This window comes from Trichechus manatus, unplaced genomic scaffold (genome assembly GCF_000243295.1).
Source record: "Trichechus manatus latirostris isolate Lorelei unplaced genomic scaffold, TriManLat1.0 scaffold00139, whole genome shotgun sequence".
Taxonomy (NCBI): Eukaryota; Metazoa; Chordata; class Mammalia; order Sirenia; family Trichechidae; genus Trichechus; species Trichechus manatus.
This window is the reverse complement of record NW_004444075.1, coordinates 2,212,355-2,238,299: the sequence shown is the minus strand read 5'-3', so window position 1 is coordinate 2,238,299 and position 25,945 is coordinate 2,212,355. Positions and strand designations below refer to the sequence as shown.

The 25,945-nt window shown below is 42.1% G+C and overlaps 1 protein-coding gene and 1 long non-coding RNA gene across 4 annotated transcripts in view; one reads left to right on the top strand and one right to left on the bottom strand.

Moving 5' to 3' along the window:
- The window catches only part of RNF150 (ring finger protein 150), a 314,110-nt gene extending 307,374 nt beyond the window's left edge, over positions 1-6,736 (bottom strand). For 2 of the 3 annotated variants that reach the window (XM_023739728.1, XM_023739729.1), the window contains exon 1: positions 5,590-6,157. In XM_023739728.1, the coding sequence (XP_023595496.1) occupies positions 5,590-6,079 (490 nt within the window). In that variant the 5' untranslated portion in view covers positions 6,080-6,157. Of the gene's footprint in view, positions 1-5,589 lie in introns of all 3 variants that reach the window. The other variant, XM_004385470.2, reaches the window with a different exon arrangement.
- A 4,470-nt stretch (positions 6,737-11,206) lies between these two features.
- LOC111822199 (uncharacterized) lies at positions 11,207-16,328 on the top strand. The gene is made up of 3 exons (XR_002825467.1): positions 11,207-12,268; positions 13,344-13,513; positions 15,450-16,328. It is a non-coding gene; the product is annotated as an uncharacterized LOC111822199 (long non-coding RNA).
- Positions 16,329-25,945: the final 9,617 nt, after the last annotated feature.

Here is a 25,945-nt window from a genome sequence, read left to right as displayed (position 1 = left end):
TCCTGCACTGAGATGCTCCCAGACTGAGGGAAGACTGATGACAAGGACCTTCCTCCAGAGCCGACAGAGAGAGAAAGCCTTCCCTTGGAGCCAGCACCCTGAATTTGGACTTCTAGTCTACTGGACTGTGAGAGAATAAACTTCTCTTTGTTAAAGCCATCCACTTGTAGGATTTCTGTTATAGCAGCACTAGATAACCAAGACAGTTACCAACCCCAAGATGGGTCAACACTCTCCCCTTCTCGACCTTGGGTTCCCCATTTCCATTTGTCCAGCTTTCCTGTCCCTTCCTGCCTTCTCGTCTTTGCTTTGGGGCTAGTCTGCCCATTTAGTCTCATATACATGGTTGAACTATGTGTGTAATTGTTTGTTTTATAGGCCTGTCTAATATTTGGCTGAAGGGTGAATTTCAGGAGTTACTTCAGTACTGAGTTAAAAGGGCATCTGGGGGAGAAATTTGAATTTTAGTAGAAATGTTCTGATTTTTTAATATATAGGGAATAAATTTTAGAGTTCAAACAGTGCTTAGAGATTGACTAATCCAAACCTTTCATTTTATAAATGAGAAAACTGAGGCCCAGGTTAGAAAAAGTGGCCCAAAGCCAAACAGTTAATAAGAGGTAGGCTTGGGGGAATAGAGGCCTGAACAGAGTATCACACTTGTCCCACTAGGGCCAGGCAGTTCTGCAAGTAAACAGTGCCTTTGGCCTACATACTGGTTATTCCAAAGGAGGAATCTGCCTTAGCTCATTTCCTGTATCCATTATTACATAATCACTGTCCACCTCTAGTTTTTATGGTATCCTTTCAAATTAAGAGGTTATATGGAGAAGTGGTTACAAGCAGACTCTGGAGACAGACTGCCTGGGTTTGCAAGTCCAGCTCTACCAATTACTAGCTGTGTGACCTCAGCCAAGCCATCTCACCTGTCTAGGCCTCAGTTCCCTTATCTGTGAAATGGGAATAAGAATGCTGCCTACCTCACGGAATTATGAGAATTAAATGAATTAAATGCATATAAAGTGCTTAGAACATGTCTGGCACAGAGTACACACTACACTGGCAATATTAATACTACTTAAAGAGAGGGCTAAAATACACTGAAAAAAGAGAGTCAACTTAAACATATTTAAAGGAAAATGTAAAACAAAATTGCACATAAATATTGTAGAAAAAAATGAGTCCTGCAGATCTAAAAATTAAATTAAAACAGCTAGTTTCTTTACATGTGGGACATTGATGGTTCAGTGGCAGACTTCTTGCCTCCTATGCATGAGACCCAGGTTCGATTCACAGCCAATGAACCTCATGTGCAGCCACCACCTGTCTGTCAGAGGAGGCTTGCATGTTGCTATGATGCTGAATAGGTTTCAGTGGAGCTTCCAGATAAAGACAGACTAGGAAGAAATGCCTGGAGATCTATTTGCAAAAATCAGCCAATGAAAACCCTATGGATTACAATGGTCTTATCTGCAACCAAGCATGGAGATGGCTCAGGACCATATCACATGCAAGTAAAATCTTGCTGAAGATAATTCAAAAAACAGTTGCAGCAGGGAACTGCCTGAGACTCAAGTCGGATTCCAAAGAGGAAGTAGAACAAGGGATATCATTGCTGATAACAGATGGATCTTGGCTGAAAGCAGAGAATACCACAAAGATGTTTACCTGTGTTTAATTGACTATGCAAAGGCATTTGACTGTGTGGAATATAACAAATTATGGATAACACTGCAAAGAATAGGAATTCCAGAACACTTAATTATGCTCATGCAGAACCTGTACATAGACCAAGAGGCAGTCATTCAAACAGAACAGGGGGATACTGAGTGATTTTAAAATCAGGAAAAGTGTGCGTCAGCGTTGTATCCTTTCACCATACTTATTCAATCTGTATGCAGAGTAAAAAATCCGAGAAGCTGGACTAACACGGCATCAGGATTGGAGGAAGACTCATTAACAACCTGCAATATACAGATGACACAATCTTGTTTGCTGAAAGTGAAGAGGACTTGAAGCACTTACTGATGAAGATCAAAGACTACAGTCTTCAGTATGGATTACACCTCAGCATAAAGAAAATAAAAATCCTCACAACTGGACCTATAAGCAACATCATGATAAATGGAGAAAATACTGAAGTTGTCAAAGATTAAATTTTACTTGGATCCACAATCAATGCCCATGGAAGCAGCAGTCAAGAAATCAAACAACATATTGCACTGGGCAAATCTGCTGCAAAAGACTCTTTCAAGTGTTAAAAAGCAAAGATGTCACTTTGAGGACTAAGGTGCACCTGACCCAAGCCATGGTATTTTCAATCACCTCATACACATCTGAAAACTGGACAATGAAAAAGGAAGACTGAAGGACTGATGCATTTGAATTGAAGTGTTTGCAAAGAAAATTAAATATACCATGGACTGTCTGAAGTACCAATAAATCTGTCTTGGAAAAAGTACAGCCAGAATGCTTCTCAGAGGTGAGGATGGCAAGACTTCGTCTTACTTACTTTGGACATGATATCAGGAGGGACCAGCCCCTAGAGAAGGGTATCATGCTTGGTAAAGCAGAGGGTCAGTTAAAAAGAGGAAGATCCTTAACGAGATAGATTGACGTAGTGGCTGCAACAATGGGATCAAACATAGCAAGGACTGTGAGGATGGCGTAGGACTGGACAGTGTTTCATTATGTTGCACACAGGGTCAACGTGATTCGGAACCCCATCGTGTACCTCCTTATAATGCATCACTTTACAGTGGGACTGTTATGGATTGAATTGTGCCCCTCCCCCCAAAATGTGTTTTAAATCCTAACCCTTATACCTATGGTTATAATCTCATTTGGGAATGGATTTTCTTTGTTATGTTAATGAGACAATATTAGTGTAGAATGTGTCTTAAGTCACTAACTTTTGAGACATGAAAGATCAAACAAGCAAGCTAGGAAGCAGAGATGGGGGAAGATGGGGGAAGATAGATGCCACACCACATGAAGATCACCAGGGAGCCAAGGACAAGGACCTTCCCCCAGAGCCAACAGAAAGAGAGAGAAAGCCTTTCCCTATAGTCGTTGCCCTAAATTTGGGCTTCTAGCCTCCTAAACTGTGAGAAAATAAATTTGTTTGTTAAAACCACCTACTTGTGGTTCCTTCTGTTATAGCAGCACTAGACAACTAAGACAGCAACTCTAAAAGAAATTAATGCAGTCTCTGACAAGAGTCCATCAAGTCTCTCCGCTAACGTGGCAATATGTTAGATGATAATACGGAAGTTTCATGGCTACTAGCAGATACAGCATTAACACATCTTTTGGCAATGGAGAACAATCGGACAGTAAAGAATTTCCTTTACATTTTTTGGTCTTTAACTTTGAAATTGTTACTAAACTCTTTACTCACACTATGTCCCAATCAAACATCATTTGTACGGGAAATCAGTTTACTGCTTCCTTTAAAAACAGGCGAACCATTAAGTGATACACTGTGTTGGCATTTCTGGAGAACTCATTTAGACAGGAACAAATGATGCCTCTTTGTGTTGAAAGAAGCTGAGCTTAAAATTTCAGGTATATACACAAAGAAACATTTAAAGAATCTTACAAAGCCTGTTAACAATCTTCCTGGAGTTTAAAAAACCTCCATCCTGCACCCATCCAAGGTTTTAGATACGAAATACATGTTTCTTTAAAGATACTTCACATGGCTTAAAAGTGCTCTTTCATAGTCCTTAAAATCCTTAAATATCATAAAGTTTAAGTAGTTCTCCTATGACTCAGGTCAGAGTATAGTATTTTTCCCCCAGAAAACTGCTGAGCTCAAGAAAATTTATCAAATGTTTCTAAAGTGCTGTATGGTAACTTTTCTAAGAAGTTAACTGCCTCTCCTCCTCTTCATTGATTAATTCACTGCATTTTTTTGGCCCCTGTGTTAGAAGTAGTTAAGTACTCGGCTGCTAACCAAAAGGTCAGGGGTTCTAACCCACCAGCTGATCTGTGGAAGAAGGATATGGCAGTCTGCTTCTGTTAAGATTTACAGCCTTGGAAACCCTCTGGAGCAGTTCTACTCTGTCCTACAGGGCCCCTATGAGTCGGCATGGACTCGATGGCAATGGGTTTGGTTTTGTTTTTGTGTGAGAAGTCTTGAAAATTTCCCCACACTTAGCAGCCTCTTTGTGTTATGGTTGACATAGTTCCTTGACTAAAACAGCTGATGTAGATTACTGGTGGCAAAACAACTGTGTATTTCACTAATAGACGGCATGAGTTCTAGGAATGGAAACCTGGACCCAAAGAGGACACTTCCCCCACCAAAAAAAAAGTAGCCAAAGCTTGGTGCTCCATTTTAGTAGCATAACTGCTTATTAAAATCTAGCTTTTAAAGAAAATAATATTTTTCACTAGGTTACTCCAGCCAGAAAATGCACCTTTCATTTCTATTCTCTTCTTCCTCAGGGTGGATGCCATAGGGACCCTCTGGGGAAGCAGTGCCAGCTTCTCAGGCACCTGGCAACGAGCAGCAACCATGGACTCAAGGAGATGAGTCCACTAAAACTAAATTGCTTATGGGACAAAGTTGGAGGTTGCTCCCCTCCCCTCCGCGCCACACACACACACACACACACACACACACACACTTTTTGGGTCACATTAGCATGGCTTATGTCTGGCACAGATGTAAATATCGAGTTTGGGGAAAGTAATGACGAATTGAAATCCACTCTACTGCAACCAACTTTTTTTGGGGGGGGAGAGGTTAATGAATTTCTAGTCCTGGTACCCTGCAGTCTTTAAAAAAGCTTATTCTTTTTAACCCTGCAATTGGCTCATTCTCGCCAAAAAGAAAACTTTCAGCATATTTAACCTCGCAGTCAGACAAAGGACAATGCAATGCTGGAAAAGTAGACATAACTTTATGGCCACCATGTTCTTCTTGCTTGTTGAGGACCGTTATTATTTACCATCGTGCCCCCCTGTCAGCTTCTCCGGATGACAACCTGACAGAGCACATTACTTTCAGTATTATTTTATGACTTGAGTAAACCCAGCGGGGGCGGGGGGAGGACTATTAATCTCCCATGAAGAACTGAAACCTGACTTGAAAGAGCAAGTTCGCAGTGGTGAGCTGCCAGCAGGTAACCCTACCTTCCTCTTGATAGACAAACGCCTGCATCAGGGGTATAACGCACACACCCGAGTGCAGAGCTGCGTTATCAGAGCTACCGGTTCCAAACAGGTGCGGGACCGTTCACTAACGGAGAACAATATCCGAGCCCCGCCCTCCAAACTCCACTCTTCATGTCCTCCTCGGAAAAGTTAGCCCACCTCGGCCAACCCTGCTGCGATCAGTGCTCTGTCAAGCAGAACACACTCAGGCATCATCCCCAATACAATTAGTCCTCTTTGTAAACCCTCAAAGTGACGCGATACAAAACTTAATAGGTCCAGGGAACCAAGACGCGTGTTCCGCGCAGCCACGGACCTCCCAGAAAGGATCTGGGTGGCAGTCTCTAGATTCTTCTCGGCGCCTCCATCCTCCCGAGCTCCCTTCCCCCGCGCCGGCGCCCTCCCGCGCCCGCCGGGGCCGCTCACCTGCGTGGGACATGGTGATGGTCTCATTGGTGTTGGAGCCCACGTTGAAGATGACCACGGCGGAGGCGTTCTGTAGGAACGCGTTCCGAATCTTATCCCTATACGTGCAGTTGCCCTTGGGGATGAGAGCTATCCAGTTCTTGCCCTGGGGAGGGACGGCGAACTTGGTGTTGGGGTCGCAGGCCAGGCGGTCGTGGGCCGAGCTGGCCATGACCACCTCCCCGCGGGCATCCTGCTTGGGCGAGTGCTCCCCGTAGCGCCCGCACTCGGTCTTCTCGGTATGCAGCTCCGCGCCGCCGCCGCCGCCGCCCGCCGCCCCAGCCCCGGGGTCCGGCGCGGGCTCGGCGTAGGTGATGTTCACGAAGGCGGTGTACCATTCCTCCTTCTCGGCCACGGTGAAGTCCAGGCAAAGCAGATGCACGAAACAAAAGGAAAGCAGCCATGTTGAGAGAGCCAGACTGCGGCACGCTTGGATGAGAGACATTGCCATCTTTATCCGCCCGGGCCCCCTTCCCGCCCCTCGCACCCTCCCCCAGTCCCGTCCCTCCTCCCCAGCGGCGGCCAACCCCGGGCCGGCAGCTTCTCCTCCTCCACCTCCTCACTCCCGGGCCTGAGGGGCCGCGGCCGGGACGCGCAGCCGCCGCGGGGGCTGGATTTCGGGTGAGCCGGTGCAGCCGGTCCCTTTCTCTCTCAGCCAGAGCGCGGCGGCTGCATTTCGCTTTACAGGCGCCCGGGCGGCGCGGGAGGAAGGGACGCTCGACGCTTGCTGAGGAGTCCGACTGGCAAGAGTCCTGTTCCTTCGCCCGGCTTCTCCTTCTCTCATGGAGGTGGCAGGAGGTCCAGGAGCGTGCCGCTCTGTGCCTTCCAGCCCCGGCGGGGGCGGGCGAGGCTGCTGGAAACCTGGGGTGCTGCCGAGGGTATCCCGGCCGCCGCCGCCGAGCGCTGGGGGAAGAAGGCAACTGCGAGCGGGTCCCGCTGCAGCCGCGGCGGCCGCTACTTCTGCGTGCCGGGTCCCTCAGGCTGTGGGCGCTGCGTTCCTCGCCTTGCCGTGGGGCTGCGCCGAGGGCACACACTTGCTGCGGGAGGGGCTGGCCTAGAGGTATGGGGAGCGAGCGACCAGAGAGGAGTACGCGGTCTGTGTGTGTGTCTGTATATGTTTGTGTGTGTGTAATGTGTGCGTGCAAGGAGGAGCTTAACGTGATGTCAAAGCTTCTGGGCTTCACTTGCCTCGCTCCCTCAGTCTCTTTATGGGCGGCAGCGACCTCTGCTGGGTCTCAGATTCAACCCCAGTCTGAGACTCGGTCCAGGTGGGGGCAAAGGGGAAAGCGACCCCTTGACCCATGAGTACGGGAACGAGTTTCTGCCCCTTAAATATGACCAAATATATGTGCCTCTTGTGAACAACCCTACAATACTTTAGGATCCCACTTGCTGGAGGAACTTCAGTGAGCTCCCTTATTACTCGTCCTAGGGCCAAACTGTAGAACTGGTTGATAGCATGACTCTTATTCGAGCACCGCTCCTGGAACACCTAGGGCAGTGGCTACCGAACTTTAGTGTGCAACAGCATCACCCAGAGTGCTTGTCAAAACACCGACTGATGGGCCCCACCTTGGAGTTTCTAATTCAGAAAATCTGGAGTGGGGCCTGAGAATTTGCATTTCTAACAAGTTTCCAGGAGCCCTGTTGTTGCAATCAGCTGCTAACCAAAAGGTTGGCGATTCCAACCCACCAGAAGCTCCATGGGAGAGAGATGTGGCAGTCTGCTTCGGTAAAGATTACAGCCTTGGAAACACTATGGGCAGTTCTACTGTGTCCTGTACGGTCGCTACGAGTCGGAATCGATTGCATGGCAATGGGTTTTTTAAACAAGTTTCCAGGTGATGCTGATGCTGCTGATCTGACAACCAGTCTTTGAAAACCACTGATCTAGCGTGGGTATGAGAGTGGGCTTCTTTCTTCCCATCTGGAAGCAAACTTGTGGCATTTGTTTTCTTATAGAACAGGTGTTTTCTAATTATGAGAAAAGAAATTGCATGAGCTATTTCTCCATTGTGTTTACTCTTGTTGTCATGACCGGTAACAGAGGGCTCACAGTGTCAACAGGCAAATTGTTTATAGTGTGTTCTCCAGTTGCGCACAGAGATCACGAGTCACCAGAGAGTACAGTCCCTCTAGAGCAGTGCTCTTAAAACTGTGACAAAGCACAATTCCTTTCCAATTAAATGCTTGGTGATCTTTAGTATTCCTTCACACCAGTGGTTTCCTTGACGTGGGATACCTGCCATATAAAGTCTCTAAAAATATGTGTGTGATGGTTCTCAATCATTCACACTGTACTTTCTACCTGGTATTCTTTCACAGAACCTAGGACCCAACAGATGATAAAAAAACAAAAGTCCACGTTTTCCCTAGAACCTGAATATGTTTACAGCTTTCTGTTAATGACTATCCACCAGCACAACTTCTCTTTTTCCAGCAGTAGTACAAACAGCTGGTGACTGTCTGGGGAGAGCAGAGAGCCCTAGCTGTACCCAAATTAGAAGTAGGCACAAGAACTACTTTGAAGAATTTGTCTCTATGGTATTTGCTTTGCTGATTTGTAGGTTCCCCTAGCTTATTCATTTTAGAAAATAGGCTTCTAGGCAATTGGGATAGTGCTTTTTATAGTGCTGAATGCCAAGGAGGCAGAATTGGAGGCTGCTTGGCTGCTGGTTCCTGAACCTCCAGAGATCTGAGGGGAGTCCATCACACAGAAACCCCTAGCTAGGTTCTGTACATATGCCTTTAGCGAAAGATGGTTCCCCAAACCTTTACATCTCTTAGCAATTTTTCTCTAGCTACAATACTTGGGGAGCCTGGGTTATTAACAACGTAGGACTGCCCCTTTCCCTTGGAGGTGTTAGCACGGGCTAGGGGCTGAAGAGATGTCAGGGCCAAGGAGACGGCAGCATGACCAGGTTAATGACTGGGGCACTGGACAAATAAGTCAAATGTTGAGTATAATGGAAGCTGGGTTTCTTACTGTTGGAAAATCAGTTGCTGTCGAGTGGATTCCAACTTGTGGTGACTCTGTGTGTCAGAGTAGAACTGTGCTCCATAGTGTTTTCAAAGACTGATTTTTCAGAAGTAGATTGCAGGCCTTTCTTCTGAGGCACCCTGGGTGGGCTCAAACCACCAACATTCCAGTTATCAGCTGAGCTTAACCATGAAAGAATGAAAGCTATAAAGAATCCTGCGATATTGGATTGGATTTTAAAACAAACTTATTTTAAAAAACACTCTCATGTGTGTCTTTCATGAACAACTCTATAGTACTTTTGGATTCCCTTTGCTGGAGGAACTGAATAAAACTGGAATAGTTTTTTTTTTTTTTTTTTTTTTAAAAAAACACTATATATATGGAGCCCTGGTGGTGCAGTGGTTAAGAGTTTGGCTGCTAACCAAAAGGTTGGGAGTTTGAATCCACCAGCCGCTCCTTGGAAATCTTGTGGGGTAGTTCTACCCTGTCCTGTAGGGTCACTATGAGACGGAATCAACTTGACAACAACAGGTTTAGTTTTGTTTTTCTATGTGCGTGTGTGCATGTGTGTGTGTGCATGTGTACGTGTGTCCTCTCTTATGGAGTATCTCGTTAGCTGACATTTCACATTTACAGACGACAGTAAAAAATCTATCTGACTATTTTGTGCATTAAGGATGGATGTCTGGCAGTAAGGAAGACCAAGGGGTGAGGCGAGAGTAACACTAGCTGCAGTGGCATCACTAGGGTTGGTGTCACCCAGTGCAGTAACTCATGGTGTTACCTCCCCCCCTCCCGTGGATCTCCTCCCTTACTAGCCACAGCCCACAAGAGGGAAGTGCCCTGGGCTCGTGGCTCGTGGGACTCACCTTCTGTTGGTGGGTACAGGTGCTCAGCTCCTGGAGGCCAAGGTGGCTCCCAGCTCTGGGAGGCACGGAGTGATGGGGTGAACCAGGAGGGTTGGCAGCCTGCCTGGGAATAGGGAACAGCCCCAGCCTCCAGCTCCATGCTCCCATGCAGTCCTGCCTCATGCCTGTGCCTACTGCACTTGGGTCCCTAAAGCACGTCCCACCTACGTGGCCCCGGGGAGCTGTGCTCTGGCACCAGCCTCTGGGCTCCAGCTAGCTCCTGATCTAGCATAGGAGTGGAGGGAAGAGGAGATCAGAGGCAGGAGAGGCGGCAGCTGGGCGTAGGGGAATTGAGAGTGAGATGAGAGAAGGAGAAAAAAGGGAGCAAAAAGGAGTGGGTTGGAGTGGACCTGCCATGTGGTACATTACACGCCAGCCCCCAGGTGTGCGGAAGAGCGCAACAGGATGCCCTGCATCCCCACACCAGTCATCCTCTATTTTCAAATAATGCTGATTTTCACGTAATGGCCTGGTCTTTGGAACCTAACCATGTCCAAAAGTGAGCAGTGGGTATACATATACCTATCTGGTCAGAAGGTGTAGAAACAATGAACACATCAAGTATCTAGAGTATCTTGGTTTCTAAATACTGTCCATTAAAAGGAATCAAAGCTCTATGGAGAAATGGTTGCTTCCATGGCTGGGGCTGGGAAAGTTCAAGCTGAGCCTGGAATCTCTTGTAGGGAAGGGCTTAGAGCACAATGAGAACATGTCATAAAACAGGAACCAGCTGGAAGGAGCTCTTACTGGCCAAATCGGGGACAATTTTAGCATCAAAATAATGGTGGTAACCTATTGAATAAAATATGGATCCACGCTAATATAAATGAATGAATAAGTGAATGATCAAATGATTACATAAATAAATATACAGCTCTTCCTTATGGTAGAATGCCAAATAATAAATGTAGAAGGATCAGATGATGGAAAGTCACTATCTGACAGCCATCATAGTGGTGGTTGATTCAGTCAGGAGTCCTCAGTGGATAGGAAGGTTGGTGGGTACATGTATAATGTGAAGCAAGATATTAGCTTAGTTTTGACATATATTCCACAAAATCCTTACTGATTACAAAGGGAAAAATGCTAAAATTATTGAAGAGAACCCTAGAAGACACTAAGTTGATCAGGTACTCAAGACGACCATCACTAGTAGCGGGATGCATCACCACCATGTTCCTCCTGATGTGATGCAGTGAGAAGAGCACAGCTTCATTTTCCTGCCAAGAATGTGTGACCTGAGTCTGGACATGGAGAAGCACCCTAAAAAATGAAAATTCTCTAAGGTTGTGAGAGATAGGGAAAGATTGAGGAACGGATCCAGATTGAAGGAGACTAAAGAGACAAGACAACTAAATGCACAAATGATCCTGGATTGGCTCATGGACCAGAAAGGAAAAATAAATGGTTGGCAAAGATTGAATGAGGTCTGTGGATTGGGTGGTAGTGTTTTATTAGTGCTGATTTCCTGAATTTGGATGTTTGTGTTATAGTTATGTAGGAGAATGTCCTTGACTGGATGATGCGCACACTGGAATATTTAACAGTGATGGGGCATTTTGTCTGCACTTGATCTTAAATGATTCAGAAAAAGAATAATGATAATTTTTCTCTCTCTCTATCTGTATCTATCAAATCTTAGTTTCTACTAGCCACTCCTTTAGAGAACCTGGATCCCAATCCATGATAAAAAAAATTAAAAGTCCACTTTTTTTTCTGGGGTATTAATATGTTTCCAGCCTTGTGCTGATGATTATCTTCCAGCACAACTGCTCTTTTACCAGTTACACGAGTTGAACCACTGAGCTGGTGGCTGCTTGGGGAGTGAAAAGAGCCCTTGCTCAAGTATGTGATATCCTTGTAGATAAAAATCTCTTTATTTCATTTAACAAATATTTATGGAACACCTATTATGCACAGGTAGTGTTCCAGGCACTGGGTATACAAACGGGAACAAAACAGATAAGGTTCTTGCTCTCATGGAGTTGACATTTTGAGATGGGAGAAAACAGAAAAAAAAAAATTTAGCTTTATGGCAAGTGGTAACAAGTGTCATGAAGAAAAAATAATAGACTAAAGGAGGGTGAACTGTTTTATATAAAGTGCTATTTTACACCAGGGTCGGCAGCTCCGATGAGGTGACTCTTGAACAAAAACTTGAAAGAAGTAAGAAATCCCTGTGATATTTGGGGGCAAGCTTTTCCTGTAAGAGAGAACCGGAAATGCAAGAGCCCTGAGGCAAGAGTGTATTTGAGGTGCTTGACGACAGCGAAGAAACCTTTAAGGAAGGAAGCGGTGGAAACAGAGAGTAAAGGAGATTGCATCAGAGAGGTGGGAGGCAGATCATGTGGGGCCTTGCAGTCAGGGTAAGAGCGCTTTGGATTTTAGTCTAAGTAAAATGAGAAAACTTTAGAGGGTTTTGAGTAGGGAGGGAAATGACATGATCTGACGTGTTTTAAAAAGTTTATTCTGACTGTATAATAGCAAGTGTGGAAGCAGAGAGAATTAGGAGATATCACTAAAATTTTGGGAACAGGAGATAGTGACTTCTTCCAGGAGAGTGGCAATGGATGTGGTGAGAAGTGACTGGAATCTCAATATATTTTGAAGATGGAGCAAACAAGATACATTGATGCATTTGATATGGAGTACGAAATAAAGAGCAGTTAAGAAAGACTCCACAGTGTGGGGCCTAAAGGTTGGAGACGTCATTTCTGAGATGAGGAAGATGGCAGGAGGAGCTGGCTGGGTAAGCATCATGAGTTTTGGACATGTTAAGCTCAAGATGCTTAGAGATATCCACGTGGCAATTTCAGGTAATTTGTCTCAGCACAGATTCCTGGAAAGAAAACTACTGGATCGGAACACATGAATAGTTTTCAAGTTATTGACATACAATAGTACCAGATTGCTTTTCCAAAGACTGACTTCATTTAATATACCATGCATCATAGTAAAACGAACTCTCTCAAATTGTCTTTGAAATATCACAAAAAGACGGCTTAGTGGTGAGCCCTGCTGTGAGCAGAATGACTCTCTCCACTAGCCAAGCAGCCCAGGTCATATAGAATTCGTGGGTGTCCACAGGGCTCTTCGGTGTTGGGAAATATTCTTATTTTCATAAACGGTAGAGGCAGACTTGACTTAAGTGCATGTAACACATACGTGTCTGAGTCAAAGAACAGCCACGACAGAGAATGGCAATGTCCCATCTCTCTGAGTGTCAGGGAATTGTGCCTTGCTTAATAAGTTTTCAACCTTGACACTGCTTTTGCATCTTGCAATGAACTGCATTTTCAAAGGGAATTTTATGTACACATCCAGATTTTAATGCTTTACTAAGTCTTTTATATGGCGGCTTCAATATATAGGGTTTGACAGATATTATATTTTAATTATACGTTTATTTATTATTGATTGACTGCATTTAAAAATAAAAATTGATGCCTGTTCATTTCTTCAGCCTAGGCCATCTCTTATAATAAACTCCTTTTCATTACTGAAAGAGAAAGGGTAGAATCCTTCATAATATATTCTCCATGACTGAGAAGGGGATTTGCACTGCTGTGCGTGTAAAGGCTGACACTATTTTTAAAATCAGTTTCCTACAGAGAAACATACTATTATGGTATGTAGTTTCCTGTGGCCTATCCTAAAGGTATTTTTCTCTTCCCAATCTTCCATATTTGTCTGAAGGGGAGGTACAGTGCTCTTGTGGAGGACTGGGAGCTTGGGCGCCAGACGAACCAGGATTAGAATCTCAGCTCTGTCGCATGGGCAGTTTTAACTGTGCTGAGCCACAAATGTCTCTTCTTTAAAACTAGAGTGATCCTACCCTCTCCAAGGACTGCTGGAAGGTTCTGAAGGGCAACGTATGTCAAGCACAAAGAAGAGTACAGAGAGACTACAAGGGGAGTCAGGACAAGAGGAGGAGAGCGGACAGAGCCTGAAAATTGTAATGTCTCCCAACTTTAAAGAAAGTCCAATTATTCATGTATGTATATATATCTTTGCCTCCTTTGTGTTAGACCCTGTATTAAAATCTAGTACTAAGAATAGATGCAACTATCTAAGTGAACTATGAAGGTAGAATTGACAAAATGTAGGGATTGAGTCAGCATTACTTAGCACAGATAACTTCCAGAGGACTAGGCTTGCATAAACATATTCCAAGCATCTACTGCAGTGTTTGGCCCACAGTAGGCATTGATACATTTGGTGAATAATAAATAGTAATGAATATACAAACAAAAATAGCTGCAATTTTTGAGCACTTAATACATAAGCAGGTGCTGTTTGTTCTAAGCACTTTAATAAACTGTATTATTTAATTCTTAGGGTGACTTTATGAGCTTAATATCATTATTCCCATTACACAAATGAGGAAACCAAAACTTAAAGGAGTGGAGTAACTTTCATGAGGTCATTTAGCCAGAAAGTGGAAGAGTGGGGACTTTAGTACCTACAAGTGGGACTCCAGTCTATGGGCTTAATGGCTATACTACTGCATTGGTATTCTCTTTGTCTTAGAGAGTCACTGTCTTGTTCATTAACTTGATCCTGGTTGTTACTTCCTTTGCTGTTGTTGCTGTTAGCTGCCATCAAGTTGACTCCAACTTAAGGTGACCTTATGTACACAGAACATAATGTTGCCCAGTCCTGTGTTATCCTCACAATCACCAGCATGTCTGAGTCCATCGTTGCGGCTATTGTGCCAATCCATCTCATCGAGGGTCTCCCTCACCCTTGGTGGCCCTCTGCTTCACCAAATATGACATCTCCTCCAGCGATTGATCCCTCTTAATGACAGGTCGAAATCAAGAGAGTCAGACAGTGTTCCATTGTGACCCATAAGGTTTTCATTGGCTAACTTTCAGAAGTAGATCACCAGGCCTTTCTTTCTACTCTGTTTTAGTCTGGAAGCTCCACAGAAATCTCTCCAACATGTGTGATCCTGCTGGTATTTGAAATACCAGCAGCATAACTTCCAGCATCATAGCAACAAACAGTCCACCACAGTATGACACACTGACAGACGAGTGGTGGTTTCTTCTTTTACTTCTGGTTAATTCTTTTGTTCACTTTAGGAGCCTGGATTGGCACAAGAGTTTTGCAATTGGTTGCTAACCGAAAGGTTGTTGGTTTGAACCCACCCAGAGGCTCCTCGGAAGAAAAGGCCTGGCTATCTGCTTCTGTAAAGATTACAGGCAAGGAAACCCTATGGAGCAGTTCTGCTCTGTAACACATGGGGTCCCCATGAGTCAGGGGCCCAACTTGTTGGAAGCTAACAACAACAACAAATTCATTTGTTCACTCCAGCTCTCGTGCTGTTATTTCTGCCTCATTTTTAATTTCATAGGCAACTTACTTTGCCACTGAGGCCGTGTTCTAGCTACGCAGCCAAGGTAGAACCTTCAGAGCCCAGAGACCTCTGCAACTTCGGCTGCTAGTACTGCAAATAGAAATGGGAGGTTATTGAAAAGTAGCATTGCAGAGTGTGCCTGAGGCTAATGAGATTCATTCCTTTGCTCTTTGTTCACTTACTAACTTCCCAAATTTCAGAACAATAGGATGATTTGCTAAAAATAACTTTTTTTTTTTCTTTTTTGCTCCTTTGAATTATCAAATGAGTTCTTATTTGAGTCTTTGATACAATTTTGACATTCAGTTTGGGCTTCTTTGCCCTTATCATTAACCAGAACACTTCCAACAACTTCATGTCCTAAAATTTTGTGAGAGGCTGGATATGGAACATCAGTTTAGAAAAAACTCATTTTCACCCCCAAAACATCTGTTTTTCTTCATCTACTTTTTTCGCATTGTTGTTCAATGTTTGTCCTAAATCATTGCTTTTCATTGGGTGCATTTTAAAAACTAGCTTCTTTTCTTTTTATATTATATTTAAGATCATTTTGTCCTCTTTTCACCAGAAAGCTGAGCTGTGCAGAGGATTACATGCTGACCGACCATAACAGCTGCTAGACACAAACTACGTTTTATCAAAGTTACCAGAGGGAAGAGTATCGAGGCCTTCTTCCTGCCCTTTCTTTTTGGCTGTTTAGAAGGATGGTTTTATAAACAGTTCCCCTTTTACAGTGAAGCAGCTCATTCTTATAGGGCTGGTAAACAGCAGTAGAGCACAATTGAGCAAGACTGCCTCAGGACTGAGGGCATAGGTATCAGAGTTTTAATCCCAGCTCTGTGCCTAATTTGCTATTTAGGTCAAGACTGCAGCATGACTAACACTCCTTGTGGCAGCTTTACTGTCAATACTAATTCCTAAACATCTGTTTAGCTACAGCCACTCAGAAGGGTCCAGCATTCACATATTCGCATTGACTAATTCTCTCACCACAGAGTGAGGGCAGCGGGGAGGAACAAAGGATAGAAAATAACATTTATTTATTTTTCCCATTGGCCAGACCCTGTGATAGTTTTTATATAAGTTATCTAGACTGGATTCTTGCCACCGTGCTATAAATAACTAATGGGAAAGCTCGGACCAGTCCCTCCCTAACTCTATTTTCTCTTCTGCAAAGTGAGGGTGTTAGAACTGATAATTTCTATTGACCTGTCCAATTCTAACATTCTGTAGATGTAATGATTCTCTTAATCAGGTCACATACAATTTTATTTCATTTTCTGTTTTTGTTGCTGTTAGCCTTGACTACAGCAGGGTCTCCAAATAGGGAAACTATTGTTGTTATTAGTTGCCCTTGAGTCAGCTCTGACTCATAGTGACTTTGTCTAACAGAACTAAACATTGCCCAGTTTTCACGATTATTGGCATGTTTGAGTCCATTGTTGTGGCTATTGTGTCAATCCATCCCATTGAGAGCGTCCCTCACTTTCGCTGACCCTCTACTTTACCAAACATGATGTCTTTTTCTAGAGATTAGTCTTTCCAGATGACGTAGCTAAAATAAGCTAATTGAAGTCTTGCCATCCTTGCTTCTAAGGAACATTCTAGTTGTACTTCTTCTAAGACTGATTTGTTCATTCTTTTGGCAGTATTTACCTGTTTACTTGTTTATATTCTGTCTGCCACTTGAATGATGTTTATTGAAACCAGGTTTCAGAGTTCTATATGCAATACTTATTGCAACTGTATTAGTAATTTTAAATAAATTAGCCAAAACTGGTGGGGGGAAAATGAAGTGCGAGGGAGGAAAACCAAAAATCTTGAATATATGTGACATTTATCCTTTTGTAAAAATCTATAATCACTATTTGACTAGATAAGACTTTGTGATCTATAATTTGACATGCATTTGTTCAAAAGTCATTATTCCCAAAACACAATTCTGATTCTTACAGCACATATCAGGAGACCAGCCTTTCCAATCCCCATATCAGCAGCTATGCTCCATTGATAAAGACTATGGTTTTTTAAAGTATTCTACAATTTATGATTGTCATACTGTATCCAGTTGCTTTGGAATTTGGTTCTCAGTGGTTCTTTGCTTTTGAGGAACCTGTCCAGTTGTTAGGTGATGAGCATGAATTCTATGCAGGAGAATGGCCTCCATATCAGCCTTTGTGGCCAACGAGCTCAATCTACCATTGAATGTTCCGTAATGCTTTTAGAAGCATGAATGCTCTCAGACACCAGAAAATTTAGGAGATGATTCCTTCCCTCAGCAAGAAAAAATGAAGATGGGATAATTAAATATATGTATATATTTCATATATATGTATGTGTATATTTCATTAGAGGAAATATGGTGGAAAGGAATACTTATTTACTTTGGACAATATTTTCTACAGGACTACATAGCTATATCCTCAAGACTTAGAAAGGGCTGGCAAATAGTAAGTGCTCAGCCCCAGACTCTCTGTCAACCCAGAACTAGAACCATTCCCAAGGCCAATTCTTCCGACAAAGATTAGACTGGACTGTGGGACATAAAATGATACTCGTGAAGAGTGTGTTTCTTAGCTCAAGTAGGTACATGAGACTAAACGGGCAGCTCCTGTCTGGAGGTGAGATGAGAAGGCAGAGAAGGTCAGGAGCTGGTTGAATGGACACTGGAAATCAGGGGTGGAAAGGAGGAGTGTCCTATCACAGTATAGGGGGAGCAATTAGGGTCACATAACAATGTATGTATAAATTTTTGTGTGACAGACTAACTTGAATTGTAAACTTAAAGTTCAACAAATAAATAAATAAATGAAAACCAAAAAAATAAATAAATAGTAGGTGCTCAATAAATATATCTGGAAAGAAGGAAGGAAGGAAGGAAAGAGGGAAGGAGGGCGGGAGGGAGGAGAGGCAAGCTAAATAAATTAACCAGGGTGACCACAATATTAAGAATTTCAAATTCAGCTAACCATTTAAATTTGATAATAGAATATTTATGTCCACAGGACAGATTATTGAGGCAAAAGAGCACCACCTCCATCTAGCCAGAACTTCCTGTATGGAACTTTCTCTAAGGTCCGTAATGAAGTACCAAAAAAAAAAAAAACAAAAAAAAAAACCCCCCGCTGCCCTCGAGTCGATTCTGACTCACAGCGACCCTACAGGACAGAGTTAGAACTGCCCCATGGGGTTTCCAAAGAGCAGCTGGTGGATTTGAACTGCCAGCCTTTTGGTTAGCAACTGTATTTCTGGTCATTTATGACATCTACTTCATGTTTTGTATTAATGCCTACTCCAGAAAAATAATTGGTATATATTTATAAAATCAAATAAATAGAAAAAGTAGGCCAACTAAAAGTAAAAAAGAAAATTCAATTATTTAAAAGGAATGGAAAGAAAAATGTGACCAGTATAAGAATGTACTAATTACTGCTCTTGAGTGCTAATTTGGTCAATTTCTAATGGAGTATAAGATGAGGAAACACATTGGATTAAGTAGATTTTTTTATTGTTTGATAAAAGAATGAAGACAATTTGTCTTTAGAGATATATTTTTTCCTTATAACTGATTTCAGTACATTTATCACAACATCGTGATTATTAATGTAGCATAAAAACCAATGTCTCTAACTATATTTTTTCAAAAAATACGATCATGTTCAAATGGGCATTTCTACAGTGACCTGTTACATAATCAAAGGCAGAGCATTAAAACATGATACAATATAGGCATTTCTGAGGAATAAATAAAAATAGAGATAATAAGGGTAACTACAAAATCTAAAAGAAAAGAAAATAATAACTGTGAGTTAATTCCAACTCATGGTGACTCCATGTGTGTCAGAGTAGTACCAGGCCCCATAGGGTTTTCAATCGCTGATTTTTCAGAACTAGGTCACCAGAACTTTCCTTCTGAGGCAACTCTGGGTGAACTAGAACTTCTAACCTTTCTGTTAGTGGCTGAGTGCTTTAACCATTTGTACCCCCCAGGGACACACCTACAGTATAGAAATGTTAAAAATCATGTATATAAAGTGCTTGGGACAGTGAATTTTTCATAGCAAGAACTAAATAAGTATTAGCTGGTACTGCTACAACCACAACTACTTCTATTATATCTGCTTATCAGTCATTATATGAAGACCCTAAAAGTAAAATGATCTATAGCGGGAACTACTCCTGTCCTGTCAAAGCAAATTGTTGGCAAGGGCCCACTACTAGATAGAAAGTAAAAATATATAATCATATATACATGTGCATACATATGTGTTTATGTATGTGTTGTTGTTGTTGTTAGGTGCCGTCAAGTCAGTTTGGACTCATAGCGACTCTATAGGACAGAGTAGAATTGCCCCATAGGGTTTACAAGGAGCAGCTGGTGGATTTGAACTGCCAACCTTTTGGTTAGCAGCCAAGCTCTTAACCACTATGCCACCAGGGCTCCATGTATGTATGTACGTGTATGTGTGTGTATGTATATGAGAAATGTGGGAATTTAAAAATATTTAAATTCAGATAGAGATATTTGATCAGAGCAAGTGACAGCATGAAATCTGGGTAGTTTTCAAATTTTGAGTCAGTTAACTCTTAACCCTCAACTTCCATTCTCAGATTTATTGGTGATGACAGTTGCAGGAGGGAGGACAGTCAAAGCACATTACTTAGGTTCAGATCTCAAACTCTGGAATAAATCAATATACTCAAACCTGGCTACATGTCAGAATCAGTCGAGGAGTTGTTTGTTTGTTTAATCGTAATACCTTCAGAGAGTTGGATTCAATTGTCCTCAGGTGGAGCTCTGATGATGGTGATTTAAAGCTCCCTAGATGCCCTGGTTGCACAGTGGTTAAGCACTCAGTTGCTAAGCAGAAGTTTGGTGGTCTGAATCCACAAGCCACTGCATGGCAGAAAGATGTGGCAGCCAGCTTCTGTAAAGATTACAGCCTTGGAAACCCTATGGAGCAGTTCTATTCCGTCCTATAGTGTCGCTATGGCTCAATCTAATTAACAGCAATGAATTTGTTTTTTTTGTTTAGATGCTTCTAATGTGTGGCCAGGTTGAGAACCTTTTGGTTAATTAGTATTAAAAAATAGTAATGGGTAATAACTGTAATACCTCAATTTCTACACTGCTTAGTGTTTATTACTGGCTATATAATTTCCTGAATTTAGCCTAATTGAGGTATATTATCATATAAACTTTTTAATGACAAATGAAACTGTGTAGAATTTGAATAGTTAAAAAATATTATTAAGGTGATGAAAAGAAAATAAACACTGGCTTATGAAGAAATAAGTACAAATTGAGTTAAAATATTTTCATTTAACATGAATAATATTAAAACTAATAAAAATAGCAAAACACAAAATTATAAGGCCTAGTTTAATTTGAGTCAGGCAATAAAGAAACATAAAGCTATTATAAACACAATTTTTAAAAAAGGAACTCAGTAGGCCATATGACTAAAGTCTACATGAATCATTTCCAGTAAAAAGGAGTATGTACGTGTGCACGTATGTTTGTGTGAATAGCATCCTGTTCCTGTTGCCGTCGAGTCGATTCCGACCCATAGAGACCCTATAGGACAGAGTAGAACTGCCCCATGAAGTTTCCAAGGAGCGCCTGGTGGATTTGAACTGCTGACCTTTTGGTTAGCAGCCATAGCAGTTAACCACTACATCACCAGGGTTTCCGTGAATAGTATAGTTGACCATTTATCACACAATTACTTCTGTGGACTAGCCAATGATTTACAACCTATTTCAGCTCTTGCTTTATTTGACGTGGCTACATTATATTAAATATTCTTTAAAACTGGTCATTACAAAATGAAAAAAATCTCGTTGCCTTGTATGTAGACAAAAAAGAAAAGACAAAAAATATACCAATTACATAGCCCCTCTACCCAGGATAGAAGTCTCTCATGGGTCAGGACATACTTGGATGACCATATTTTATGGAAGATCCAATGCTCAGGTTCTACCATGGTTCAGGTTCCAAAGTTTTATATCCTCTGGAGACTTTGAGAAATCAAGTTGTGTCTCAAGGTATCACTACACCAGGATGGATATAACATCAACCACAGCTGCCTCAGTATGTACTGGGAGTTCAGACATTTTCATTGTTCCACTGCCTTCCACTTACTATTTATTAGGATATAACCAGTTTCTCATTGGCACCTTTTTGATCAAGTCTTTCTAGGATCCAGGGAGAGGAGATGTGATCTAACCAGCAGGAGAATATACTACTCTATGTTAGTTAGGGATACATGTTTAATGAATCATAAGCAGGGTTAGTCCTGTTGACTAAGTCAAATAATTTTTTAAATCGTATCACATTATAAATCTGAAAATAGAGCCTTTGACTCTGTTTTCCTGGGGAGGAGGAAAATCATCTGCAGGAGGAAAATTCTTTATACAGACTGAAACTTAAACATTTTTTTATCTCAACCCCTAATGTTATGTAATTGCAAAAAGAATGATTGTTTGCTTCATTTAAGAAATGTTTACTACATCATTCAAAGAATTTTAATTACGTTCTTTGGGGAAACAGGACTAGCATGTAAGCATAAATTACATCACATGAATGAACTATCCTTGAAGCATAGGTTAGACCATCTTCTTATTCATGAAACTGGGCTGCCACCTGGGAGTAATCAGGAATGGTATGCAACAAAATTCTGCAGTTGCCAACAACATGGCTCATAAAAAAACTTGTTGAGAGTGTAATTAAGGGAAAAAAGTCAACATTTGTGATAAGACTATATACTTCTCCCTACTCAAAGTTGCCATTAAACAGTAGACAAAATTAGATGCACTCTGACACGAAGCCCACCAAATGGCCCCAGCACACATCTTGTAGTTTGTACATTCTGCTCAAGGCAGCTCTACATATTATCTATACTGAGAGAACTATATAATCTGTTGGAGGTTTCAGAAATCAGTAAACAACACCCTCATCCCACTTTCAAGATTAGAACAAATTGAGAGATAGACAAGGAGTCAGGCAGATGGAGGTAATATATTGGCTTTATTACTGATAAAAGGTCTTTGGAGAATGTGACTGTATTTGTTATGATAAATAATGCTAGCTCATTTCTCAAGAAACCCTAGAACCTCAGTGACTTAACAAAACAAAAGTTTATTTCTTGCTCACGCAAAGTCCAATAAGGATGTTCCTCGTTGGCAGGTGACCTTCAATATGACTCCATCATTCCCTAGGGCTTCAGATTCAGTCTTCTGCTGAATTCTCTACATCTGGCCAATAGACTGGGAAAAGAATGTGGAGGATTGCACAGGAGGTTTTTATGTGCCAGTCCTGGAAGTGGTGTTCATGAGTTCAACATACGTTCATTGACTAGAATTCAGTCACATGCCCTAACCTAACAGTAAGGAAGGTTGGGAAATTTAGCCTGGCTCTATGTCCACAAGGTATAGGAAATGAATTTGGCAGTCCTGGGTAGATCTGGGCCAAGTGGGCTTGCTAATATTTTCTCCCTGAATTAGGCAGACTTACCCCTGAACAAAAATAGAACATTCCTGCAGAGTAGAATCTACCTCACTAAGTTTACAGCATGGCTGAGAGAGAGGCTCAGAGTGCAACAGAGGCAGACACATTCCAGAGGGAGGGGAGGGGAGAGCCAATTGAACGTTACTAATTCTTTCATCCAATCTCATCAACAGGGAAAGAGGAGAGAATTCAAGAGTGTTACTCTAGGAAAATATCCACCAGAAACATGAGGAGTAGGAGGTGGGGCCAAGATGGCAGAGTAGTCAGATGCTTCCTGTGGACCCTCTTACAAGAAAGACCTGAAAAAACAAGTGAATCAATTAACTATGACAATCTAGGGGCCCTGAACATCAAAGACAAACTTGAAGAGTCAGACTGAGGGGCAGGGGGAGGGAGAGACAGTTCAGAAGTAGTGAGGATTTGCCAGACGTGACCTGACCAGCACCCTGCAGGCTGGATCGGCTGGCGCATGCAGGCTAAGGCAAGCAGTAGCACTCAGGATGCATTTCCCACACTGGGAGAAACTAAGCAGAGGAGAGTCTGCGCAAGCCTGCGGAACAAGGGGAAAGCGGCACTGGATCTGTGAAAGTTAAGAGCAAGCATCTAACCTACCGTGAGGGATCAAAAACACCATTCCTCCTCTGGGAAGTGCCTCTTTCCCATTTACCTGCCCTCTCCCTGCTCTGCTCTGGTCCGGGTGTTGCTTCAGCTATTGCTGCGCCCCCTGGGCCTGAAGTGGGACCTGACAAACACTCCGAGCCATTCTCCCAGCTTTGAAAAGGGAACAAATTAACATGCAAATAACAAACAGGAAAAAATAATTTGCCAGCTATCCTAAATCAGGACATGAGAGCAGGCACAGTCCCTTTGCCTAGGCACAGGCATAAGTGGTCCACAGACTTTGAATGCCTTTCATCCCTGCCCAGACCTGTGTGAACCCATTTCAACAGCGTAGGCCCTCGTTAGACTAGTTCAACAGGGTACATAACTGAAGCCTATTTTCAACTGCAGTAGCTAAGGGAGAGTGGCAGATTCATGACATTTGACACTGCTGTCCCCATTAAGTAGGATCCTCACCTACCGACATCAGGGGCCTGAGGACTGGTGGTGCCACCCACTCCACCTAGCCACCCAAGATGGGTCTGAGAATAAGTGGTGCCTCCTAGTCCTTACAGTCAACAGTATTGGGTGCCCAAAGTTCAACCGCAAAACCCACCCACTTACACACTCTAGGGAAGAGGGACATGCCTTCCACCCAGGAACTCAGTGTCAGCCATCAGCCCCCACCTTACTCAGTGTATAATCCCCTGCTACAACCAGATGCCTGTGCATGCTCCAATCACCCTACATAGCCCTGCCTGTCTAAGACTGTAGGTGACAGCCTGCGCCACATGCTTGGTGATGGACGACCTGGACGCCGGAACTGAATCCACACAAGAAAAATAAATAGACTTCTGGGCTCACATACTTAGTAGCAGCTCTAACCACCTGGTGACAGGAAGTGAGAGCTTCAAAGTCACCAATAATCAAAGCAGCTCACACAACCGGCTTATCTGAGTATATCAAAACAAACAAAATAAGAAGCTAGGGCACAGTAAGCAAACATAAAATAAATAAATGTAATAACTTATTGACCGCTCAGAGACAACAGTCAATATCAGATCACATAAAGAGACAGACCATGATGGCTTCAGCAAGTGACCAAAACAAAAACCAAGACCTCCCGGAGGAACAGAAGCTCTTGGAATTACCAGAGGTAGAATTCAAAAGATTAATGTACAGAGTTCTCCAAGATATCAGGAAGGACATCAGGCAAAATGCAGACCAAGCTGAAAAACACACAGACAAAGCAAAAGAGGAACTTAAGAAGGTTATACAAGAGCATAAGGACAAATTTAGCAGGCTGCAAGAATCCATATTTGAGACAGCAAATAGAAATCCAAGAGATTAATGATAAAATTTCATAAATAGATAATGCAATAGAAAGTCATAGAAGCAGAATTGAGGCGATGGAAATCAGAATTAGTGCGATTGAAGATCAAGCAGTTGATACCAATTTGTTTGAGGAAAAATCAGATAAAAGAATTCTTAAAAATGAAGAAACTCTAAGAATTATGTGGGACTCTAGCAAGAAGAATAACTGACAAGTGATTGGAGTACCAGAACAGGGGGGATAACAGAAAATACAGAGAGAATTGTTGGCAGAAAACTTCCCTGATACTGAAAAAGATGAGAAGATGTCTATACAAGAAGCTCATCAAACCCCACACAGGGTAGATCCCAAAAGAAATTCACCAAGACATATTATAATCAAACTTACCAAAACCAAAGATAAAGAGAGAATTTTAAGAGCAGCTAGGGATAAATGAAAAGTCATCTACAAAGGAGAGTCAATAAGACTAAGCTCTGACTAGTTTAGCAGAAACCATGCAGGCAAGAAGGCAATGGGATGACATATATAAAGCTTTGAAGGAAAAAAAATTGCCAGCCAAGAATTATATATCCAGCAAAACTGTCTCTCAAATATGATGGCGAAATTAAGGCATTTCCCGATAAACAGAAGTTAAGGGAATTTGTAAAAGCCAAATCAAAATTACAAGAAATACTAAGGGAGTCCTCCAGTTACAGGATCAGTAACATCAGAAAACAACTCAAGACTAGAACACAGGACAGAACAACCAGATATCAACCCAGATAGGAAAGTCATAAAAATACATCAAAGCTAAAACACCAAAAACAGGGAAACAGAGATGTCAATATGTAAACGATGACAGTATTAAAACAAAAAGGAGGGACTAAATAATGTAGTCAGAGATCTTTCATATGGAGAGGAAGTCAAGTTGATATCAAGAAATAAAAGATTGGTTTTAAACTTAGAAAAATAGAGGTAAACATTAAGGTAACCAGAAAGGAAACTAACAATCCTACACATCAAAATAAAAAACAAGAAAAACATAAAGACTCAGCAAATACAAAATCAGCAACAATGAAAAAGAAGACAATGCATAAAGAAAAATGACTCAGCACAAGTGGAACAAAGAAACTGTCAACAACACACAAAAAAGACATCAAAATGACAGCACTAAACTCATACCTATCAATAATTACGCTGAGTGTAAATGGACTAAATGCAGCAATAAAGAGAAAGAGAGTTGCAGAATGGATTAAAAAACATGATCCATCTATATACTGCCTACAGGAGACACACCTTAGACTTAAAGACACAAACAAACTAAAACTCAAAAGATGGAAATAAATATATCAAGCAACCTACACTCAAAGAAGAGCAGGAGTGGCAATATTAATCTCTGACAAAATAGACTTTAAAGCAAAATTCACCACAAACGATAAGGAAGAACAGTATATAATGATAAATATTTACGAACCCAATGACAGTGCTCCAAAATACGTAAAACAAACTAACCGCGTTGAAAAAAGAGAAATAGACTGCTCCACAATAATACTAGGAGACTTCAACACACCACTTTCAGTGAAGGACAGAACATCTAGAAAGAAGATCAATAAAGACATGGAAGATCTAAATGCCACAATCA